Source organism: Lonchura striata, chromosome Z (assembly GCF_046129695.1).
Source record: "Lonchura striata isolate bLonStr1 chromosome Z, bLonStr1.mat, whole genome shotgun sequence".
NCBI lineage: Eukaryota > Metazoa > Chordata > Aves > Passeriformes > Estrildidae > Lonchura > Lonchura striata.
Window position 1 is genome coordinate 85144628 of NC_134642.1, and position 23488 is coordinate 85168115.

Sequence of the window (23488 nt, forward strand, 5' to 3'; positions counted from 1 at the left end):
TGCTGACAGATGGGCAAAGTCGTTCTTAGAAACAATGGCTGAGTGATTCTGTCTTGGCTGCGTTTGCTACAAAAATAAGAATTACGCAGTCAGAGCTTTAAAACACAAGGAGAAACTTCCAGCCTTAACCCCACTTATCTTCTAGGCAGACTTAGCTTTGCTTACAGGCAGGTTTTTGTTAGTGTTTCAACAGTTCAGTAGTTATATTAATTATTAGTCACTTTGCAGTATCTGGTGTGCAAGCTTATCTTCACTCTGCTCATCGATCTGTAGCCCAGATACTCATACATTATTGAGACATTTTTATGTGCTCCAGAAAATATTTGCAACATTATTAATTACCCAAGGAAGGAAAAAAACAAAAAAGCAACCAGGTAAATAATGAACTTCCATATTACCACCATTAATTTTCATTCTAAAAACAAAATGAGCTGCTTGTGTGTAGATTATGATCCCAACACTTTGTTAAAAGATATTTATCAGTCCTGCCATAAAAGCTGTTGCCTCATCCTCTCTACTGAAAGCCAAGCAGAAGTTGTGATATTTCATTTGTAGGGAAGGGTTTTTGTCTTCCCAGGCGTTGCATCACCAGACTTTGATTTCCATTTAAAACCCATAATGCGCCAAAAACCGAAGAAAAATGCAAGCAAAGACATCCATATTTCTCCTGGCTGCCATTGCAAGTGTTGCTATGACATGGAAACTTCCCTGGAGCTCACATTTCTATCAAGTGCCATCCTGAAATTTATGGTTAAATACACCCTTCTTCCTTTGTTTATATTTCAAATGTTCTTCTCTGTATTTTGGCCAGTGTTTCGCTGCTGTTTTACCCACTCCAGCACCTGAGATTCCCAGTATTGCTCTTTAGAAGAAAACTAAGGAATCTCCACTGGGACAGAGCACTGTCATGCAGGAATTCCTACTGATGCATTTCCTTATAAACTTAAGATATATTTTGGTAAAATAAAGAGAGGCAACAGAACCATTGTATTACTCCTGTCCATATCTGAAGAGACTTGAACAATCCTATCATTTCAACACTATTTGTTCTTTATTTAAAAGTTAAAAGGCAAGCAGAAATTTAGTAGTCAATATTTTAATTTTTTTTTTAACTGTGTAATTGTTCTTTTTGAACTATATTTTCACCCCTAGTCATAGCCAACAAATTTGATCAAAAATTCTCACAATCATTATTGCAAGTTCAGCAAGAACTACTTCAGATCACATCTTCCAGAAATAAAGCTGCTTCTGATTATCATACAGGATGACAACATTTTTTGCATTTTTGCCTCTTCGGATATTCTATAAAGGACTGAATGTAAATTAAATTTCTGGTTTCCTTGTCTATTTCTGTCCATAAATAGGTCCTGGGACTGCTGGCAGCACTGTTCAGCTGAGGAGCCTCACAGAAAAGCAGCATAACACACAGCCAGTGTGCTGTGTCATGACCATATTCATATTTTTATTCTCTCTGCTTTATTTTAATGGCTAATTTCTGTTCTGCCCTTGGCTTTCCCACAAGAATTCCAAGTGGTTGACCTCACACAGGACAGTGCCCCAGATTTTATCAGCTCTGGGGGTGCACTAAAGCAGCTCAAAGGCTTCTCCAAGCTCCACCAGATGTCTAAGCCTGCTTAATCACTGGTAATTTAATGGGCTATTTTTAAATATCCTGGCACCCTCAAGGGCTGATGGGCTCTGAGTGTCCCACAGCACAGAGACAGACGTTTTATTAGTGGTTTCTTGACTGTTGGTAACTAATTCAGCCAACTGTGTCATCTCTGCAAAAACCCTCTAATCACGATTACAGCCAGAATATCCCGTGCACAGATGTGAAATACCCAGTGGGAGGAGAAAAGGTTATGGATTTAATCATCACTGATGTTATCATCTCAAAACTCTAAATTTCCTCTTACTACAGAGCTTAAAATACCTGGTGCTAACATTTCCCTTGCCAGTGCTCCCTGGTAAGTTGTGAGGGTGATCCAGATATGTGGAATTCATTCTGGAAATGGGAAACAAACTCCCTCTGGTGCTTTTGAAAATCCAGAACTTAAGGCTAAAATTTCCCACCTTTTTTTTTCTTTTTTTTCTTTCTTTTTTTTTAATAATTAATTTTTGAAATACTAATGAAATTAGATTATTCACGGCTTAGTAAATTGTAGTTATGATGAAAATCTGACCTGCAATAAATAGACACTGCTCTGAAAATGTCCAAACTGTTGATCATATATACCTATTTTATCAGAATTTTTACCAAAGTGCTGAAAAATATTATAGCAATTTAGCTGGGTTTTTTCCCTCCTTTTCCAGTAATAGCTATATAACAGAGATTATTAAGTATGTAAATAAGGAAGGATTCACACAATCTGCACTGTTACTTTTTAAGAAATAATGCCTACTTAAGAAGTTGATGGTGGAAATAAAGTAAGTTTTCAGCCTGGTTGTGGCTTTCACTCCAAAATTTTCAACATAAATGGAAAAAAAATAAAGCTGAAAAAAAATTATTATGAAAAAACCTGAGAGGTTTTTTTGATGGCCCATGAAGATAACAAAGAAAAGGCTTCACCCTCCAATTTATCACTTTTAAATTGTACTGGAGACAGCTGATGGTGCATGGAATTCTTCCTAACCTGTTTCTTCAGTGCAGTTACTGCAGCCATAAAGTCATTCAGAGGAAAAAGCAATTAAGAGCAATAAGAAAATAAGACCAGTATTTATTATCTTAGCCTAGAAGGACTACAGGCATTAAAAATTTAGTGACACAGTGTTAAAATCATGTTGAAGGTCTAAGCTTAAGTGAAAAAGAAGCCAGCAAAAGAGAAAAATTTCCACATTTTTAAAGGAAAAAAAGAGTGACTCTCCTGTCTTATTTTATTTGAAAGCAACCCATCTCTACCTAGGTTTGAGAAGAAGTTTAATTTTAAACATATGACAGCTGGTATAGATAATACATACCCAGCTAAACGAAAAACTTTTTATTTTATTTCATTTTGTTTGCCTAGGAAGCATTAAAATCCTGTATAGTGGAATATTGATCAAAATGCTAGAAAATGTTGCTTTCTATTAAGTTATTATGGCTTCCTCTAGAGCAATTCATTTTCTGTCATAACTTACTTTATTTTTTTTTTAGGTTATATTATTAAATATTTACCCTAATAATACATATTAAAGAGACTGCACAATAAAAACTCTCTTCTATGGAAGATCCTGTGATGAAAATTAGATTTGTCTACAAAGAGCATCTAGTTGATCAATTGTGTTGGTTTTTTTTTTTTCCCATAATGGTTTTTAGATCCAATTGGTCATGATGGATTATAGTTTGGGCCTGGTTTAGGGTTTGGGTTTTTTGATGGGTTTAATATTTGGACTTTAGGAAAAAAAGCCTGAAATGCTGAGTTTCAGTTTACAAAAGAGAGCGGCTGGTGAAATGTTTTTAGAAACATACAGATGTTGCACATCTGCAGCAAGCACACTGTACCAGCACTAATTTTCCTTTAAATCCAGATTTTGGGCATGGAGGAGAGTGCTAAGCACCTTCATCTGATGAAATAAGGAGAGGAGAGCTGCATTTCTGCCTTTTTGCTGTGGACACTACAATCCTGTCCCTCCTTTTCTTAGGGTGGAGGTAACAGCTCTGACTGTGCCACTTGACCCTGGAAAAATCAAGGCAATCATTAGATGTAAAATGAAGAGTAAATAACCTGCTCAGGTTATTTACTCTTCATTTATTTACTTGGAAAGCACACTGGTCTCTCTTGGTGGGGTTTGGTGTCCAACTATGAGTTCCATTATTTTAAGCATCCCAAGATTATCTGAGGCCTAATGGTGATATCAGGATATTTAATAGGTAGGTTGCACTTTGATGAATTAGCAGCTGGAGATAATTGTGGCCTTCTTTTCTCAGTCTCTTAAGGGTAAGGACTCTCCCCACCTTAGCAGTGCTCCCCTCCAGTTGCCATATTCTTTGGATACAGGTTTCTTTATTTCTGAAACCAGTGATTTTGTATTTGCCAAGGGGATCGAGGTTGCTCAGCATTCATCAGTGTTATCTGATGAGTGATTAAAATAAAAAAAAAAACAAAAAAAACCAACACAATCTACAGGATCATGAAGGTAAATAAAAGAAAAAAAGAAAATCAGTGGGAAAATGGAATGTATAAAATGACAAGAAAAGCAGAACATAGGATTGGCTACACTGGGAACAGAACCATAATGTCTGTATAAAGACAGGACTTAACTGAACACTTTAAGTACTCCTGAAATGATGAACAGCTGAAAGTCACAGTGAGCCATTTCACCATTATCTTCACTGTGAAAGAGAGCCTGGCACTACCTGGATCCTGAGGGTTCTTTCTCCTCCTTTGACACTGCCAGGTTGATGAGAAATGTGTTATTTTTAAAGACACCTTCACTTTTCACGCTCTGGTTCACACGATGGGCTATCCTCACAAACCATTGGCTCCCTTCAGATTAAATTAAGCCAAAAAGATGTGCTGAAAAAGGTGGTCCAGGGTATCTGGAAGTGGAAGCCCTGCAGCACAGCTGTGCAGACACCCTGTGCTGTGGTGCCAGCGTTGCAGATCCGCTCCCGCTCCCCTGTGGTGTCTGCCAGTGTGAATGCTGAATAAATGTGCCTATCTCCCAGTTTTTGGCATTTTGGGCCACATGGTTGGGTTTTGCCATGTGTTGGAGAACCAGACAAATGGCTGAGGTTGCAATGAACCTCTGGTGATCATCCCATGAGCTGCACACCAGCACCGAGCTCGTGCTGCACATCTACGCAAGCGCTTCCACAGGAATATTTCACACTCAGGTGTACTTATCTTTGTGCTCTCCTTAAATTAATTCTCCTCCAAACCACCCTGAATTGTCTGTAACATCTGAATCAAGGTGGGAAAAGGGAATAGTTACAGCCCAAGAGGCTTCTTTCAGACACAAGATGCTAAACTGTCTTTTGATCAGCTGCTTGTAAAAATGTACATTAACTGTAGACCATGGTTCTCCTTGTAACCAGCTAATGATCCTCTCAGTTGCAGACTAATTGCCTCTGCCTCCTTCTAAATTCTGCTGCACTGAAAAAGCCAGAGCCACATTCTAATCCTGTTAATCACATTCAGCTTTGAAGGTTACACACTGGTTGTGTGTTAATTCAACTTCTCTCCCTGGTAATTTGTTTGATTGCCTGTTACTTGCAAGCTGCACTAACTGAATAAAAGTGCTCCATGTCCTGATGGGAAGTTATGACTTTCATTTAAGCTATTTTAGTGCAGATGTTTTACCTAGAAAGTGGTGTAAATTCTCCTCAACTTTCTGCTCTAAAGTAGTTTCAATACAAAGAATGGAAAGCGAGGTGGAAAGTAATGAGGCTACAAAGTAAAAGCTGTATTTCTTTAATTTAAATAATGATTTTTATTGCCTGAAGACTTCTCATCGGCTTATGAATAAATAAGTAAAAAAAATGCTAAAATATGAGATTAAAATGGTGTTATATCCTGTATTCTTTTCCTTAATTTCCAGCAATATGTGTTGTCTGCATTGTCATGACTTAGAAGAGAGTCTGTTTATTCTTTTTTCTCTTTTTTTTTCAAAAAACAAGCCCACACACACATATACTACACAGTCCTATGTAATTCTTATTGAAAAAAAAAACCTGTGCAAATGGCAAATTACCTTCCAGCTTCCCACATCATTTTCTGTACAAGAGTGCAAGGCCATTGGATATGTCCTATAAGCACAAAACAATCATTACCAGGGCATTTTTATTAACACTGGATGTATGTGATAATAAAGATTTATTGTGATTCTACCTTTGGAATCCCCTGAATCTTAATGAGAATTTTTTTCCTCCCTGTTCTGAATTTCAATGAGGAGTATCAGAGTGTCATGGCCATGTTAAATATTTGTGAAGTCCTCTCAGCTCACTTTCAACATTTTTAAAAATAAACAACTGGTTTTGTGGAGGCATTTTTTTCAAGCTAACAGGAGAGACATTGACTTTTAGTATAAGAAGCATTCTCTGCTAAAAAAGGTTACACTTGTAAAATGCTAATGTCAAAATTATTTATAAAGGGAATCTAAAGTTGACTCTGAAATGTTTAGTTCAAAAGCTGCCTGAAAGTGTGGACCAATTAGTGATTCCTTACCAGATCAGTCTGTTTAGAAAAATAGACTATTCATTTAGACTCCAAAATATTTGGAAGCAAGGTCTGGAGACCTGGTGTTTATTAATTCATGAAAGACTTATACTAATTAGCAATGCTCATTTCCCAGGGGCCCACTTAGGCTGTGGAACCCAGCTCTCCTGCATTCCTTACAGAAGAAAAAAGTCCCTTCAAGCCATCCATGAAAGCTTCCAAAGCAGGATCCTGCTCTGACTGAGTCCCTCTCTCTCCCCACTGAACAAAAAGAGCACAGTTTTGCCTCCCAGGGACACTTCCTTCATATCCTGGGGTGCCCCAACATTGCTACTGGCAACAAATGATGGCAATAAATTAGCTCAAAATTCTTCAGCCATCTACAGACCCTGAAATTTCCTCTTATTGTTTTGGTATCTCAGTATTGAACATCTTAAGTCATTCCTCTCCTTAAAAGGATTTACTACTTTTTATTTGCTGTTCTTTGCTCCAGTGTTGGGATCTCCAGGCTTCCTTTGTTTGATTGCTGTAAACAGTGAATCTTTCCTCTTCTATTCTTATAATGTACACTTAAACTTTTCTGGTTTTTTCTTCTTCATGTTGTCACAGAATCCCAGGATGGTCTGAAGGGTTGGAAGGGACCTTAAATCCCATCCCTGCCATGGCCAGGGACATCTTCCACTGTCCCAGGCTGCTCCAAGCCCTGTCCAGCCAGGCCTGGGACACAAATCCAAACCCCAATGTCCATCTTTCAAAGGCACTGTCCAGGACCAGCTGGAGCTGACTTCTCAAGCTCATTTGTTTCTGTTCCTCTTCCCGTGATTAATTTCTTGTGCTCCACACACAAACCTGTTCTTCTGCCCAGCCCCACATTCCATCCAACATGAGTTTTCTCAGGGGTCCCCAGCTTCCTAAAAATCCAGCACTGGATCTTCAGCATCTGATCAGCCAGAGATTCTTTACTCCTTCGCTTCCTAATTTCTTTTTTTCTGTAAAAGCATGTCAATCATCTGCTTGTGGAGTTCAGCACTCCTCTCACTTTACTGTAATATTTTTACTCTGAGTATCTCTTGCCTGATTTAAGGGACAATTTTTAAAAAGCTGACTTCACAGCCATTTATTGTTTGAAATAAATCCATTTTCTTTCCTTTCTTTTCTACTGGCTCTCCCCATTGCTGGAGGACACAGAATGAAACCTCAGTTATACTCTCAAATTTCAAGAAAATAACAGTTTTGGTAGAGAGTTCAACTCCTCCATTCTGCCTCTAAAATTACATTATTAGGTCAATTTACTTTTGTTATTGCATTCTCTTTCTTGATCATTTTAATGCAAGGCATCTGGCCCAAATCTGTTACATTCAGTGTTGGGCTCTGGTTCAAAAAGAACTGATCACAGACGTGCTGATTCACGTGGAAAACCACTTGAAAGCTCAGATTTTATTAGGCTTTAAGACTCCTGCCTTGCATTTTTAGAAAGCATTGTGCAAAGATTATAAGATAAAGAACTCAAAACCACAAAAAATTCAAGAAATGAGAAACTTTGAGCTTTTTAGATAGAAAAAGGAAGGCATAAAGTGAGAAGGAATTTCAGGAGGAAAAGAAGCATGATGGCAAATGTTTTGAGAGATTGACTAAAACATGTGCTCATGAAGGAAATGGAAAGGCACGTGGGCAATCAGCCATATATTCTGATTATTAGCAGCACGTGGGAACACTTTTTAGTTGCAGATCATTCCCAGTGTAGATTAACTGGGTTTTTTGGGGGGCCATGTATGACATTCAGCACAATGGAGAAAGGTGTGAGATTATTCCATGCTGTGCCATTAGGTGCTATCAAAAATAAATTTAAAAATAAAAAATTGGGAAATAAAGGTAAATTGATTGACTTAGAGCTTGGACAAGCAAATTATTATTTATGGTGTCAGCAGAGGACCAAAGCTGCACTATTTTGCTTTGGTGTGTTGCAAAACCAGACTGGAAACAGAAAGTGTTCTAATTATGTTCTCCTCTGTTTTATTTTTTATGTATTTATTTATTTTGGGAGGGGGGAGGTTTGATGGGTTTTTTAATTTGTTTTGGAGTTTTTGTTTTCTTGTTGTTATTTTTGTTTTGTTTTTTATGTTTGGGGCTTTTTTTGTTTGGTTGGTATTTTTGGAGTTTTTTGTTTGGGTTTTTTTGGGTTTTTTTGGTTTTTGGGGGGTTTTTTGTTGGTTTTTTGGTTTTTGTTTTTTTTTGGTGGGTTGGTTGTTCATTTGCATTTTTTTTTTAATTTCAAACTGTTCTGTTCAGATTGACCTGCTCATCCCTACGAAGATCACTGGGATAATCACCCAAGGAGCTAAAGATTTTGGCCATGTCCAGTTTGTGGGGTCCTACAAGCTCGCTTACAGCAACGATGGGGAGCACTGGAAAATATACCAGGATGAAAAGCAGAAGAAGGACAAGGTAAAGCAAAGATAAAAATCGGTATTTTGGTTGTGATGACACCACTGGTGGGAGTCTGCAGATTATTTAATTTGGTTCCATATGCAGGAATCCACAGGTGGAGTCAGAGTGAATAAAAGAATCACAAAATATAATGACAATGGTATCATACCTACTAGTTACATGAACCTGATTTAGTGCTGTTAAATAAAACTTTACAGTTCTTCATTATTCAAAGCTATTTCTTCATTTAACTCTAGAGCAGAAGGTGTATAAATATCAGTGTATTTTTACATATAAAAAAAAGGTGTTTCAATGCATTTTTTTGTAAGTATGGACTATTTTCAGTGATTTCCTGTGAAGCACATCCTTGTTACCCAGCCATTTTGGACAGGGTTTTTCTGGGGCTTTTTTTATGGAAATTAATGGCTAGGGTTTCAAATACACACTGAAAATATTATTTTTATTATGCTATAAAATAAGAAACATTTAAAAAGTTTCACAACTTCCTCTGCAAATGTTTAATGAGAGGCATAGGGAAAGTATGGGTTTGTTGATTGATTTACCTGGAAGCATTTAACTTTTCTCATTATATTCATTATACCTTTCCTTTAAACAGTATAACACTTTTATACTGCAAATACCTGAATTTCATAAAAACATCTGTTAAGAAAAATATTACAGCATATGCATCGCTTAGGGAAATGTTAACCAAGATGATAAAGTGTAAATTATTTATTAAATATCTTAGTAGGGTTATCTCTGATTGAAACAGAAGATGAAGTTATTGAAATACCAGATGGCTGATGCATCTAATAACATCTCAGTAAATCTGGGTGCTCGGGGTGATAAATGTTCAGACTTCCACTTATATTTCTTAGTATAAATAAAAATTCTTCCGGAAATAAACTGACATATTCCTCGGGTAAGTCAATTAAATTAATCTTCTTTCGAACAGTGAGAAAGTTTTGATGTGCATCGAAATGTTCTGTGTGAGTACAGGGAGACCTAATGATGACTGGACAACTCCATCTGCCACGCTGCACAGATTTTAACTGATTGATTAAATGTCATTGATTAGGGGAATGTGTCCTAAACTACTGGATTGAGTATTTATGTATAATATATATATACTAAATTACAGTATTGAATATTTGCATGGCTGTGTTTGTGTCTACACTGTCAGGCACTGTTGTTTAGATGTGAAACTGAATTCCTGAAACCCAAATGTCACCTCACTGTGGCTTTAACCTAAAACTGAGATTTTTTTTTTTCCCCCTAAAGGATTTTAGATGGGGAAAAGAAAATCAGTTGGTTTAACCACCTGGCTCAGAGGATTCTGCCACCAATTACTTTTTTTTTTTTTTTTTTGATTATGGATGTGTTTGGTGTAACTGGTTGTCAGAGAAAAATTGGAAACAAACAGCTCACCTTTGGCAGGCATACACAAATACACTCAATTTGATGACAGGTAGTGGCTTCAGTATTTCTACACATCCTATTTTAAATCCCTGGCATTTAAAAAGGGAGGGAAAAGTAAAAGAAACATCCTCTCTAAGCCAAACTTGTGCTTGCATTCATTTTATTGTAAAGGAGAAATGGGTTGGAGTCCCTGGTGATGACCCAGTCACAGCAAATCTAAAAGAAAATGCACTCTGACTTAAAGTATTGTTCCAGTCTACTTTTGTTTGTACCATTGACTAAAGTAATTAAATTGTTTTTGCCTTCTTCATCAGATGGACTGTTAATTGCTACACACATATTCCGTTAGGAACAATGGGAAACTCTTAATCGTTGTCTCATTTAAACATATCACAACCTGTATTAATTAACATCCCTGAGAATAAAACTGTTGCATATTATTATGATTCTTCAACAAGTCAAGATCATTTAAAAGCACAAGATCAAACACACTTCACTGGAAATTAGAAGTCGGGATTTCTGAATCCAAATTTGTGCAAAATGAATAAGTTCACTTGATTTGAATCTAGACTTCAGCCTTTGATACACAAACATCAAACTAAAATATCTGGGGTCTGGGGTGTTTTTTATCTATATCACAAACATCTAGAAAAGTTCAAAGTTTGATGACAGAGTCTGACTTTCCAGAAGTCACTGAACTTGGCAAAACTTTATAGGATGTAGGACTGGAAAGGGTTTCAGGACAGCACTAAGGCATGCACCTTTTGACCTCCAAAGGCACCGTGGGCCTCTCCTCCTGCAACTGCAGCAGAAAATGTGATTCAAGACCCCCCCAAGTCCCTTCCTATCACCTTGGAGTAGGTGCAGACAGGTAAATTTCAGAGCTAAGGCTTAATTCTTTCACCTGCCCTTCACCTCTGACAAGGCTGTACCATCCTCCATTATTATTATTACTATTTATTATTATTATTATTATTATTATTATTATTATTATTATTATTATTAAATACATTCCAAGAGACAGATAGACAGATTGTGATGAAAATTCTCTAAACAGTCAGCTCCAGTGTTTAAATACCCTCCAAAGTGGAAAGGTGGCTTATCCCCCTTGCTGCCATACACACACCCTTTCCTCAGAGAACACAAAAAATATTATTTTATCTCCATATTTTTCTTTTTGTTTTGGTTAGAGTACTTCAGCCTATTTCTTTTCAGTATCCATCATCCATTTCCTGACTGAGGATGCATAAATTTCTTCAGCCAGAAAAGTGGAGTGTCACCCAGTAAACCCTTTTTTGACACCAAAATCCTCTCCACCCCAGCTGGGTGGGTGCAGTGCTCCCATGGGATTTGAAGTGAAACCCTGGTCTGTGTGCACTGGGACAGAAATATAAATTAAAAATAAAATCACAAGGAGAAAAAACAATGCTGTATCACAGCAGGATCCACTACAGTTTCTTTATCTTAAGGTGAGATTTTCTCCCAAATGCAAGGAAATTGTGGGAAAAAACAAACAAACAAACAAGCAAAAAACCAAAAACAAAACAAAACAAAACAAAAGTTTTCATGGCAAAGTGAAAGTTCTGTGAAATGTTATATCTGTTTTCAGGATATACAGAAGCGAGGTAAATGGTAGATTATCAAAATCTATCAATAGCAGCACGCATAAATTACTCATATTTTACCCTTATTAGTTATATTTATTAACTGAATACCTTGATTTATTCTATGAAGGACAGAACACATAGATTTCTTATTTCTCCTGCAGGTGATTTAGTCACCCTGTACTCATCCTACCTTGTTTAACAACAAAAAAGTTTAGGGGAAAGATGTCTCCAAAACATTTCAGGAAAAGGAAGACAGGATGAAAGGGAAAAAAAATATAAACTTTTAAAGTCACAGACAAAAAAAAATTATGGAGATTCTGAATTCCTGGGGCTGGTCACTTATCCCTCCTCATCATTTTCTGAAGTTCATTTACAAAGGAGAAAATTACTTGTCTCTTGCATTATGTTGTACACAATACATTATATTTTATTTATATATTTTTTATAAATACATGAAATGTCATCTCTTGCACACCATGTGCAGCCTGTAAATTGGGTCAATCCTTAACAGTGGTTTAGAGGAGAAGGAAATAGGGTGCTCAGTTTTTGCACTATTTCAGATGGAAAAGCTGTTCCAAGAGCAGTGTCTCCTGCAGCTCCTGCTTGGCTTCTGCTATTTTAATGGCCAGTCATTTCATTTCACCTCTGTGCTGAATTCCTATGAGTGCAGACAAAAGGTACTGGCAGGAAAAAAGAAAAGAAAGAAAACTAAAAAAGCAAATGGAGCCTTTCTCATTTGTTTGAAATAGTTTTACTGAAGTGCCTGGAAAAAATATGAAAACTTTGCCTGTTGCCATCAAGAATCAAAATGAATTACATTGCAGGCTGTCACATAGGAAGAAGATATATTTTAGAAGCAGGACCAGAGCTAATAGCTATCTTGTTTTTCTCAACTAGAGGTCAGTAGCTCACTGTGCCTCCAGAGCTGAGGACATCCAAACCAAATCTGACCTTTTCCTTCTTTTTTTTTCTTTTTTTTTTTTTTTTTAATCACATTCCACATGTGATTTATAAATTGCACAGCCTGCTGTAGGTAACTCAAGGCCAGCTGCAGTGTCAAATGGCATTTCTGAGGCTGCTTTTTTACAGGAAGATGAGAACATTTGAAAGCAGCCTAAAGGAGTCTGGCAGTCTGCAGCACTGCCAGTCACCATCAGCCATCAGCAGTGCAATTAACTGCAGGTAGACAACATCCAGTATGCAAATGGCCACTGGGTTTGTACACAGAATGATGAACTAGTCATAATTTACACATTTCTGAATCTACAGTCTGTTGGCAGGGTGAGAGGAGAGAGGACCCTACTTCTTAAAGAAAAGTCAGACCATGTCAGGTTAAATATCTTTCTGCTGGATTTGCTAATGCTTTTTTCCTGATGAAGTTTGATTATTATAATATCTGGTTTACACATATAATCTACATAATTGGCACAGGAAATTAATTTTTTTGAGTAATATTACCTAAATCATTACTATTTGTTAGCATTATCTTTTATAATAGTTGTAATTTCTAATCTATGTGATAATTTTATCTGCACTGGCTTAAATTATAAGTGACTTCCACTACTTTGAGCTGAATTATCATGATTTGTGTCAGGTGAAGATCTAGCTTTGCTCACTTCAGGTGTGCCCTGACACCCCACCAAAAGCTGGAGGAAGACAAAATGAGCAAAAGACAAAATGTTCATTTTAACAACTTACCTTGAACTTCTGTAAGCATTTCTGGAGGCAGGTTGGTCTTCAAAATATTTCTATTTTTGGTTTTGAACCTCCTATAAGCAGTGGACTAAAAGCCCACTTTTTGTAGCATCAACATGTAGATTACATGGGAAAGACAGTATGAGAATGTTAAAATATGTTTCATAAGTTTTCAAGTTTTATCTCTCTCTATCTGCTCTGAACATGGAGAAATAATAAAGGCCATGTAAAGAAATTAATGGCTATGATATGTGTGCACTTTATGTATAGTAACTGAGAGAAAAAATTACTTTTTCTCCTCTTATTCACTCCAAAAATGCATGTGCCCACAAACACATCCATGTGCCACATTTATTTTTCTGAATATTGAGATGTTCTGCACTGAAGAAAACTCCAAACAGGAACCATGGCCGGATATTCTTTATAAAATATTCTTCTAATGTGAGCAGGATTAACTGCTCCATGAAATAACATTTTTAAAATATTCTACTAGGTGTGAAAAATGTTTTTAAGGTACAGCAGACAACACTCCTTTCCCCAAGCTGCTAGTCTTCAGCTGTTTCTCCTAAATTATTCTGTCTTACAACAGTTTTCTTTTAAAAATTCTAATCAACTTACATTGTCATTATTTGCATTTCCTGAAAATACTTGGTTTACATTGAAAAATTTCACTGAATATTTGAAATCAAGACATTCAAATTGCTTGCTGGACACAAGTATAAACAAGATTTGTTTATATTTCAGACTTTTCAGAAGAGAATATCTATTATATTCTACATATTTCAGTGGAGAATATACCTATTTTCCTGTCTTTCACTCTTTTTCCATAAAGTAATCATATTTAAAAGTACAGCAGCCTTTTTTGGCTTTTTTTTTAACAGCAGTTTCAAGAGACTGAGCTCCAGAGGAGTGTGTGAAGGGTCTGTATGTGTAAAACTGCTAGACCTGCTGAGTAAATATTCCAGCAAGTTACACCTTTTGAGTGTGCAGGCTGACATAGACAGATACAGACACTGTAAAATCTGAAATGTTCTACAGCAGGGTTGGCAAAAAGGAGCTTTTTGATCCACTTGTACAAAAGAAAAGTCACCTTGTAACGTGGCAGCCGCTGGTTTTGGGGAGGGTGAAGCTCTGTCCAAAGGAAGGAGCATCCTGTGGGTTGGAATGATGCCTTCGGATTTTGGCTTTTATAATTTTCATGTATTTGCAATCCTGCAGTTCTTTAGTGTATAACTCTGAATTTCATATCCAGTGCCAGCTGCTGCTGTCCCATTTTGGGCAGACACAGCAATTCCTCTCCAGGCCTGGCAATCAAGGACACCTCACTGCCTCAGGGCCCAGAAATGAAAATAAAAGTGACTTGGGGGAGAAACTTGGGGTAAATGCCTTCATTAGCTGAAGCTGTAATTGTTAAATCAACCCCCAATGTGCAAATGGGCCAAACTTATAAAAGTGTGAAAACCCATGTTCATTTTGGGTGCAGCCCCTGAGGAAGCTTTGCCTGCCCTAAATGTACCTGAAGGCCTTCAATAAATATAACCACTTTTAATTCCCTTCATTTTGTCTGCCCTCTGTTTTCAGGTATTCCCAACAAGGCATCAGGAAAAGTAGAGTTGTTATTCCTCCCTAGTGCCCTTTCCCAGCTCTGAATTTTTTTCTTTTTCTGTCCATGTCCTTAATAGCCCCGCTTTGTTTTTCCCCCTCACAATTTATGTGATCTTTAGCAGTGGTTAAAGGCTGTGGAAGCTGTGCCATGGTTTAATTATGTGCTGAAAGGGGAACTGTGACCTTTAGATGGTTCTGGATGACCCTGCTGTCATTGCCTGTCCCCTCCTGGCCCTGCTGAGGGGACACTGCAATATTGCCTGCTATCGATTTTCCCCACACCACTTATGGTTTTATAGACATCTACAGCATGTCCTCTCAGGCTGGAGAGACTTATCTGTTTAAAAACTCCCAAAAAAAACAACTTCTTGCAGCATTTTTTCTGTGTTTGCTGTTTTGGGGTAGAGCTGCACTCACGAAAATGAAGGTGTGCATTGCTGTGTGCACTGACACATTGATAATTTACATTTTGGTCTTTATTTCTTGAGTACAAATACCACCCTGGGGTTATTTTATCATTGGGAATTTTTTATTTTTTTTTTTTTTTTTTTACATTATGTTATAATGCCAACATCAGCCTCTGAAATCTTAAAATGTCATGGCAGTATTCAGGGCTATCCTGAAAAAACTGCTCAGGAACAAATGTGAGGAGTGGTCATTGAGAGGCATCAGCTTTTCAAGGGTTTTAATCACTCTGGTGTCTCATTTAATATTGACTGCTTGGGCATAAAACAACAGGTAGAGTAAAAAATTTACTTTTAGCTACAGAAATAGCTTTTTCTTCTACTGATAAGTCATGGTTTATCCTCGGTCCTCCCTTCTTCCAAATTCCTTGACTCCATTAGTGAATTGAGGCTAAAAATAAATGAAGAGTGGGAAAGGATATAGTTTTTCCCATAAGAAATTTGCCATGGGGACAGAGGGAAAGAACAGTAAATTCCTCTTAGAATGTTGTATTTCATTCAGGTCACATTTGTGGATGTTGACAATGCTTCCCCTACTTTCTGATAAATTTATTTCCCAACAATGCTTCTTCTGATCTAGTACATTTGGTTAATTTCTTGAAACTAGATCTTGAATTTTGAGGGAAGGTGTATTTCATATTTGCATAAAATAACCTCTGAGATAGATGAGTTAGACTTCAAGTGATAATGAAATCATGCATGAGTTAAAAATAAAATTTAATTCTTGTTTTCATGCTGTAAGTAAATTACGTAATCCTCCCTACTTCAGCTGTATTTGTTGCTGGTTTTGCATCACATAATTTTATTTATCTTTCAAATCTATATGCAGATTATTAACATTGGGGCTGTAGAAGATTACTTTGTCTAGCCTGGCAAAAAATATCAACAGATATTTTGCACACATGTGCAAGAAATCAAATGGGGGGAAAAAAAAAAATACTTTTAAGCTTTCCTAGCTGCATTTTCGGTTTTGGAAAGTGCCACTGTAATTTCAATTATGAACTTAGTTATGTAATTTTTTTCTACAAATGAAACTAGACTTGAGGTGCAAACCTTGTTAGCCCAAGCTCCTGCTGATTCATGTATCAACAGTGTACTTGGGCAGCAAACAATTTTCCCTGAGCAAAATTATTTTGGTTGTTTTTTTGGTAGTTTTATTTTTTTTCCTTAGACTCAGAAAACTGATGTTTCTGTGGTCATTTTCTCTGCTACTTTATCCATCTATCAGAACTCCCACACCCTTTCATGCTCCCACCTCTCTGATGGCAGAGGAGAAGGGGAATTCATCACTTGCAAAAGAGCATCACCTAGGGAGGGGACAGATTTTGTTTGATGTCCTGAAAGGACAGCACTGGAGAGAATCTTCCAAAATACAAAGAGGTGCAGCAGGGAGACCAAAATGTTTATGGACATGTCACAAAGGAACCTGAGTCAGGGCTAAAATGCTAGATCGGCCACCCTGCACTCCAAACTCTGGTATTTTCCCAAAAAATTCTAGGAAACCTGTAATTCTGCATTAATTCAGTCATATAAGCACTTCTCCAGGAGGTCTATATTCTTCTCTGCATGATGCAAACAACAGTCATTCATTTTAAGTCAAAAAGCCATCAGGTTCAGTTTTTACAAATGAGAAGTGAATTGGCTGACATTTTAAGAGAATGAACATTTCCCATAAAAACTGAAAATAACCCAAGGGGATAATCTGATCATTTTGCCAACAATTGGTGCTGTGGCCTTTGAATTTAAATAGTGGCTGGCAGGGGGAAAATCTGCCACTGATTTATCACAGATAGGAGTTTTATAACTCACTTTTTTGTGGATTAACCAATACAGGTGGAAATAGGATCATAGCATGCACTGTACTGAGCTAGGATGTTTTACTTTTATCACAGCCTGATGCTCTTAATTCATCTGCTGACTTTTGCCTGACGTGAGGAGATAATATCCTCGATAACGACCAATTTTAGAAGGGTTTATATGGTTGCATCCCAGCTATGTTCATAAGTGATACAATAAAAATTCTTAACTTTAATTATTAATGCTATTTTCTCAGAAACAGTAACAGGACCTCCTGGGATTAATTTGAGATGGTACAAATGCCAAGTAAAAAGACATTTAATTTTTTTAAATGTTAATGATTTTTGTGTAACTTTCAGAGCGTGGCCCTGGTGGAACTGTGGGTGAAGCTTTGAGTAGAAGGCTCTGCCTGCGCCAGGGCTGAGTGTGAATGAATCACAAGGTTTAGCAGAGGCAGGGGCTCATGGAATCACAGATTTGGGTTGGGAGGGACCTTAAATCCCATCCAGTGTCACCCCAATCATGGCAGGGACACCATCCACTGTCCCAGCTGCTCCAGCCCCAGTGTCCAGCCTGGCCTTGGGCATTCCAGGGATCCAGGGGCAGCCACAGCTGCTGTGGGCACCTGTGCCAGGGCTGCCCACCCTGAGGGTGAAGAACTCCTTCCTAAAACCTTCCAAACCTTCTCTTTTCCACTTTAAACCTTAAGTTTAAACAGTGTTAAAAGTCGCACGCCCCGACGACAAAAATTCATCACGGATCCAGGGCTATCAGAGTTTCACCAACCCTAACACCTCCCCACTGCTTCCCCGCAGGTATTCCAAGTGGGATTTCCACTCAAACCTCCCCCGTTGCCTCCCCACAGGTGTTCCAGGGGAACTTTGACAACGACACGCACCGCAAGAACGTCATCGAGCCGCCGATCTACGCCCGGCACGTGCGCATCCTGCCCTGGTCCTGGTACGGCCGCATCACCCTGCGGTCCGAGCTGCTGGGCTGCGCAGCCGAGGACTGAGCCCGCCCTGCTCCTGCTGTAGAAGAAGCTTGTAGGATGCTGAGTGGGGTTTTTCCATGAACCAGTGCTCGCTCATTTTTATGGTAGGCCGCTAGCTGTCTTTCGCCAGGAGGTCTAAGCCTGCCCTTTTAAAACGATCCAATCCGGTTTCTTTGCCCTTGAAATCCGTTGGTGTTGTCCCTTCTGCTGTGGAATTATCCTCCTAGTTCTCCTTTGGGTTGTTCACCACCAGTTGAAACGCGCTGAGGGAAAAAGATAAAGGAAAAAAACAAAAAACAGCAGCATCCTTTTTACAAGGGAAGAGGAATAGTGTGACAAAGCTCATTTGCAGCTTCAGGAACATTGGGCTGACGAGTTCTCCATAAATTATACCGTCATCTTACTTGCAAAAAGTGATACTGCAGCTTTTAGCAATAAGTTTACTTGGGGATGACTGCATTATAGTAATTGTGCCTATCAAACACTGTCAGTTCTTACGACATATATTTTGGGAAATTCTCCATGGTACTGTTGAAACACGGTACCTGTGATGTTATGAGCTACCTTTCACCACTTTCATCTAGACAGCAGAGTCCGTGCACCTGGAGGGTTTTCCTAACTGCCCCATTTTCCTTCTCTATTTTGCATGCTGTAGACACGGCCTCCATCTTTTTTCTGTTTAGTATCACGCTGTGCTGGTGTTGTTTTCCTTGGAAGATGTCACCTGTTTGCATATGTAACCAAATCTGTGTATTATGAAGCTAATGAATTTGCCAAAGTTTATGAATTCGCAAAGTTTCTGCGCTTTTTCACGGAGACCAAGGTGAGGCACCACGGTACTTGTGGTGTCTCATCTTGGGTGCCCACATATGCCATCAGAAATCCCATTCCAGGATGATTTCTCCAGGGGTGAGTCCACAGACTGTGACCTGCCCACCCCATCACTGCTTTCACAAACGCTCCAAATTCCAGCGAGGAGGAAAATGTAGGGTGAAGGAACCAGGTGCTAAAAGACACGCTGGAGGAATGACTCCCTTACTGCCAGGAAAACCTCTTTCTTTGGGCTCTTCCTAAAGCCACAGTTTTTCTCCCCAAAATGTAAGAGGTGACATAGGACCACACAAAATCCTGGCACTTGTCACCCTCTGCTCCTAAAAATTCTTTTCAGACACACACCAGTGAGCCACAAGGAGGCTGTATTTCCTATCAGACCCCACTACAGGAATGCTTTCACACGCAGCATGATAGCAACCCCAATTTAAAAAGTGGATTATAGGAGGAAAAGTGGAGAAGTAGGGGGGACATTCTCCCCCATGCCTCAGTTTCCCCTGCTGATTGAGATGACAGTACCAACCTTTGAAGAGCAATCCAAGTTCCCTTGGAGTAAAGTGCTCTGTGACTACATTAGAGCAGCACCTCAGACTAAAAAAGATCCCGGGACACGGAGTGAGGGGACGTTTTATCTGTTACCTGAAACAACAGCACTTGGGATTACTGCCAACCTTTTAATTTCATAACATGCTGATGTGGAGAGAAAGAATGAGAGAGAGAGAGAGAGAGAGAGAGAGAGAGAGAGAGCGAGATGCAGCTGCATGTTTTAGCAAATGTCACTGAACTTATATTTTCTGTCACTGTTCCATTCTCACCAAAACTCTGAACTTGGGCACTGCTTCCCAGGCCAGCAGCTAGCTGGCCCACAATCTGCAAAGGGCAAAGTTTACCTTGGAAACAAAATGGTTTGGATTTCGGAAAAAACCTGCATTTAATCACACATTCTCCACCACAGACTAAATATATATTATCCATTGAACTGTGAAAGACTCTAGAATAGCAGCCAGGAATTTTACATACAAGAATTGGGGATATAATGGTGGCGGTTTTCTGATAGTGTCACTTAAACTGTCACATTTTAGCAAACAGAACACCCTGCCTCTACAAAATGACTTAATCCTTAAACTGTATTTATACAAGTATTTATTTTATAAGGCTTAGACATTTAAAGACTTCTAAAGAAGAGTCCTGTAAAGGTAAAAGTATGTGTAAGAAATGTTGAGGTCCTGTGCAACACTGCTAAGTTTGTTCTTTATTTTTTACTTTGTGCTGCATAACAAAAGCCACTAGACTGTTACTGTCTTGTCTGTAACTGTGTTAACAGCATTCCTTAATGATGTATATATGGAGTGGTCTTCAAGCAAAAGGAGCAATTTTAAAGAGAAAGTCAATCACTTTGGTGGTACTTCTAACGAGAAAAAAATATCTGAATAATGGAGGACAAGTCTATCCCTACATTATCTACTGCCTATTCTTTGCAATTTAGACTTTAGATTAAAAAGAAAAAAAAAAAGAAAAATATAAAAACTAGTCTTTAGGGTATCAACACACAATACTTTAAGAGGTTTAAATACATTTTCCTATTATGGGAGAGCAATTGACCCTGAATTTAATTACAGATATGAAGAATAGCATGTAGATATTTCACTAACTGACTGTATTCAAAAAACAGAAGGCCATAACAGAAAATTAGACTTACTAGTTTAAAAACTTGTGTAAAAGTTCTTTTGAAATATTCGGTTTCTCTTCTTAATGTTGGTGGGTTTTTTTCATGTAATTCCTCTTTTGTGACTTCAGTTTTGCTTTTGAATTAATATTTCTTGGTTTAGTAAATTAATTGCAACCCCTTCATCTGCACATAGAGATTTCGTGTAACACAGTAGTTTTAATTTGGTACTAATTTTGTGTTGAGTATTTCCACCCTCATGTCAGCTGTCAGCAGTCTTCACGAGAATATCTCCACACCTTGTGATAACACTCCATGACAATTCATTTAAAAATCATATATCTGATGCCCTTACAGTTTCAATCTGCATGCTAGGAGCTTTTCCAATTACATTATTCCCCATGTACCAAAATTCCTTCTTGGAATGGCATTTCTAGCACCAAATTCTGCTTCCAATGCCAGCAGCATCAATCTGAGATAGCTCCTGGTTTAAGTAGAATCCTTCAGATTCAACAAAACAGGTGGGAATCAGATTAGGGCATAGAATTGAACTCTTTCCATTTGATTTTATTCTGCTGTCTTCCACTGCAAAAAGGGGCAAGTTATAAATTAACACAACTGTTTTCTCCCAGTGAAAGCAACCAACCACAAAAAAAACAGAAGTGCAGGATAGGAGATGTCCCTTAAGAGAGGACGGAGAAAAGCTCGGAAATTATCCTTCTCTATTAATTGTTAACAAAGACATTGAACAAGGCCAAAAGTGTTCTCCTAATTAAATTTCACCCTGAACCAGTTAAGTATTTGTAGGCAAGCTTCACCTTTATGTTGCTAGGTAATGTGCTACATTTACAGCCTGGGAACTAAAGCACTGGCACGAGGCTCCTTTTTATCGGCGTTCGGGGCCCGTCGCCTCAACTGGCTCTGGATCCAAGGTTGACTTTCTCTTTTGGAATGTCTCCATACAAATTAAGTGTCAGTTTTGAAGACTAAGGATACTAAATGAGTGTATCTTTGCTATACAACCAATGTGAACTATAATATTTCAGTGCTGGCTTCTGATGTGTCAGTAAGTACAGAAGTATCTCGGACACAAACAACCTTTGCAACCTTTCAAGCTGTGTGATATTCAAATGGTTTTGTATATACCTAAATCATGTAGAGCGATGTAAAACCAGTACAACCTTGTCTAGTCTTCAAACTTAACAATAAAACTTTTGAAAAATGAGGTGGTTTTCTTGAAGCTGATATGTTGCAACACCTTGGACACAGCTTATCTTAGCGTCGGCAAATGTGGAGCAGAGATATCACGTGGCATTTTCCTGGATTCATCCATGGGGTCTTTGTGGTAGGTAAGTTTGTTTGTGGAAAAATCAACAGTTGGTGCTGTGCTCCTCTCAATGTGTTACCTTTGTTCTTCCAGATTAAAAAAAAAAAAACAAAAAAAACCTGTAGGTTTGAACGAGTCTAAAAATACCATTTTTTCCTACCCTGCTGCTCTCTCAACGAGCATCAGAAATGTAAAATGACAATTTAATTTCCTGTAAGTCAAATTTCCTGGGATATTTATCAATGCTTATCCTCTCTCCTCCACTCCTGCATAAGCAAATTAATTTCTGAGAAGATAAGGAGTGGCTGCAGCCCAGGCCTACTATGAGATGCCACAGCAGAGCTGGTATTTGCTCACACCCTTGCCCCTTTTCTCTTTTATTTGCATAATAAATACTCCCCAAAATAGTTAACTCTATATTCTGCTCCATTTTATGCTCCCCAAAACAGTTAACTCTATAATTTCAATTTCTGAAGAAGCTTAGGAATTAAAGTAGCACATGGAAAAGCCATTCGCTCCCAAACCATCTAAACAATAAAATTACATTGAAATATTATGTTTACTGAAGAGAGATGAAGCTTCAGTGGTTTACACCTTGAATGAGCCCTTTTGTAAAAATACACATCCTTTTGTTTTATGAGTTTGAGCTTGTGCCCTTTCTCCAAAAATCATCTTTTAGAGACAAAAAGCATCCACAAGCACTCACTGGTGACAATGTCTGCCCAACATGGGAGTCTCAACACTCAACACTCACCACAGCATGTTGTCTTTCAGTAGAAAAGTCACAAAATTTCAATTTCCCCTTACTACATCTCTCTACCAGTCACAAAAAAATGAGAATACGGCGCTGCACATGAGGAATATTTTTGGAGAATGATGGCTGAATATTAGCACTTCAGTCATAAATTTCTGCATCTTGAAGCTTTCTGACTTTCGATTAAAAATTGCAACTGTTTCACGAAATACGGGGACTTTGCCTGAAGAACTGAAAAATTATCTTTTTCTCACATATCTTATAATATATATACCCTGGAATTCTAGTGAAGACAAGATAAAATAATGAGTAAATCTCTTTAGAATAGCAATTATTTATCAGTGTCCATCCTTCCATATCTGTTGCTAATGAGCTCATGTGACTATCAACACTCAATATCATCATGAAACAAGTAGTCTCTGATACTTCTGTGGTAAACACAACACTTGTTTTATACCTTATATTTAATAGCAGGAGGTCAATCTGTTCACTTAGTGATTACTAAGTGACCTGCAATCACTTCGTCTTCAAAATCAAAAGATAATTTTTAAATAGGACTAAGTAATTTTACTGATCCCAAGGTATTTTAATTTTTTAAATTTAATTTGCAAAATTTTCATAATAGAGAGATACACTTTAGAATGCAGAATGCTGCTTTAGATTAAGAATATATATCTAAAATATAAAAGGCAGACTTGCACAAAACTTTGTTGTGCAGATTTATGATTTCATTTACTGCAAATTAAGTTTCAGTGATAGGTATAT

At 37.9% G+C, this 23488-nt stretch overlaps 1 protein-coding gene across 2 annotated transcripts in view; it reads left to right on the forward strand.

Moving 5' to 3' along the window:
- The window catches only part of EDIL3 (EGF like and discoidin domains 3), a 238745-nt gene extending 216878 nt beyond the window's left edge, over positions 1–21867 (forward strand). For both annotated transcript variants that reach the window (XM_021551870.2, XM_021551869.3), the window contains 2 exons: positions 8427–8582; positions 18017–21867. In XM_021551870.2, coding sequence (XP_021407545.1) covers positions 8427–8582; positions 18017–18166 — 306 coding nt within the window. In that variant the 3' untranslated portion in view covers positions 18167–21867. The remainder of the gene's footprint in view (positions 1–8426; positions 8583–18016) is intronic.
- Positions 21868–23488: the final 1621 nt, after the last annotated feature.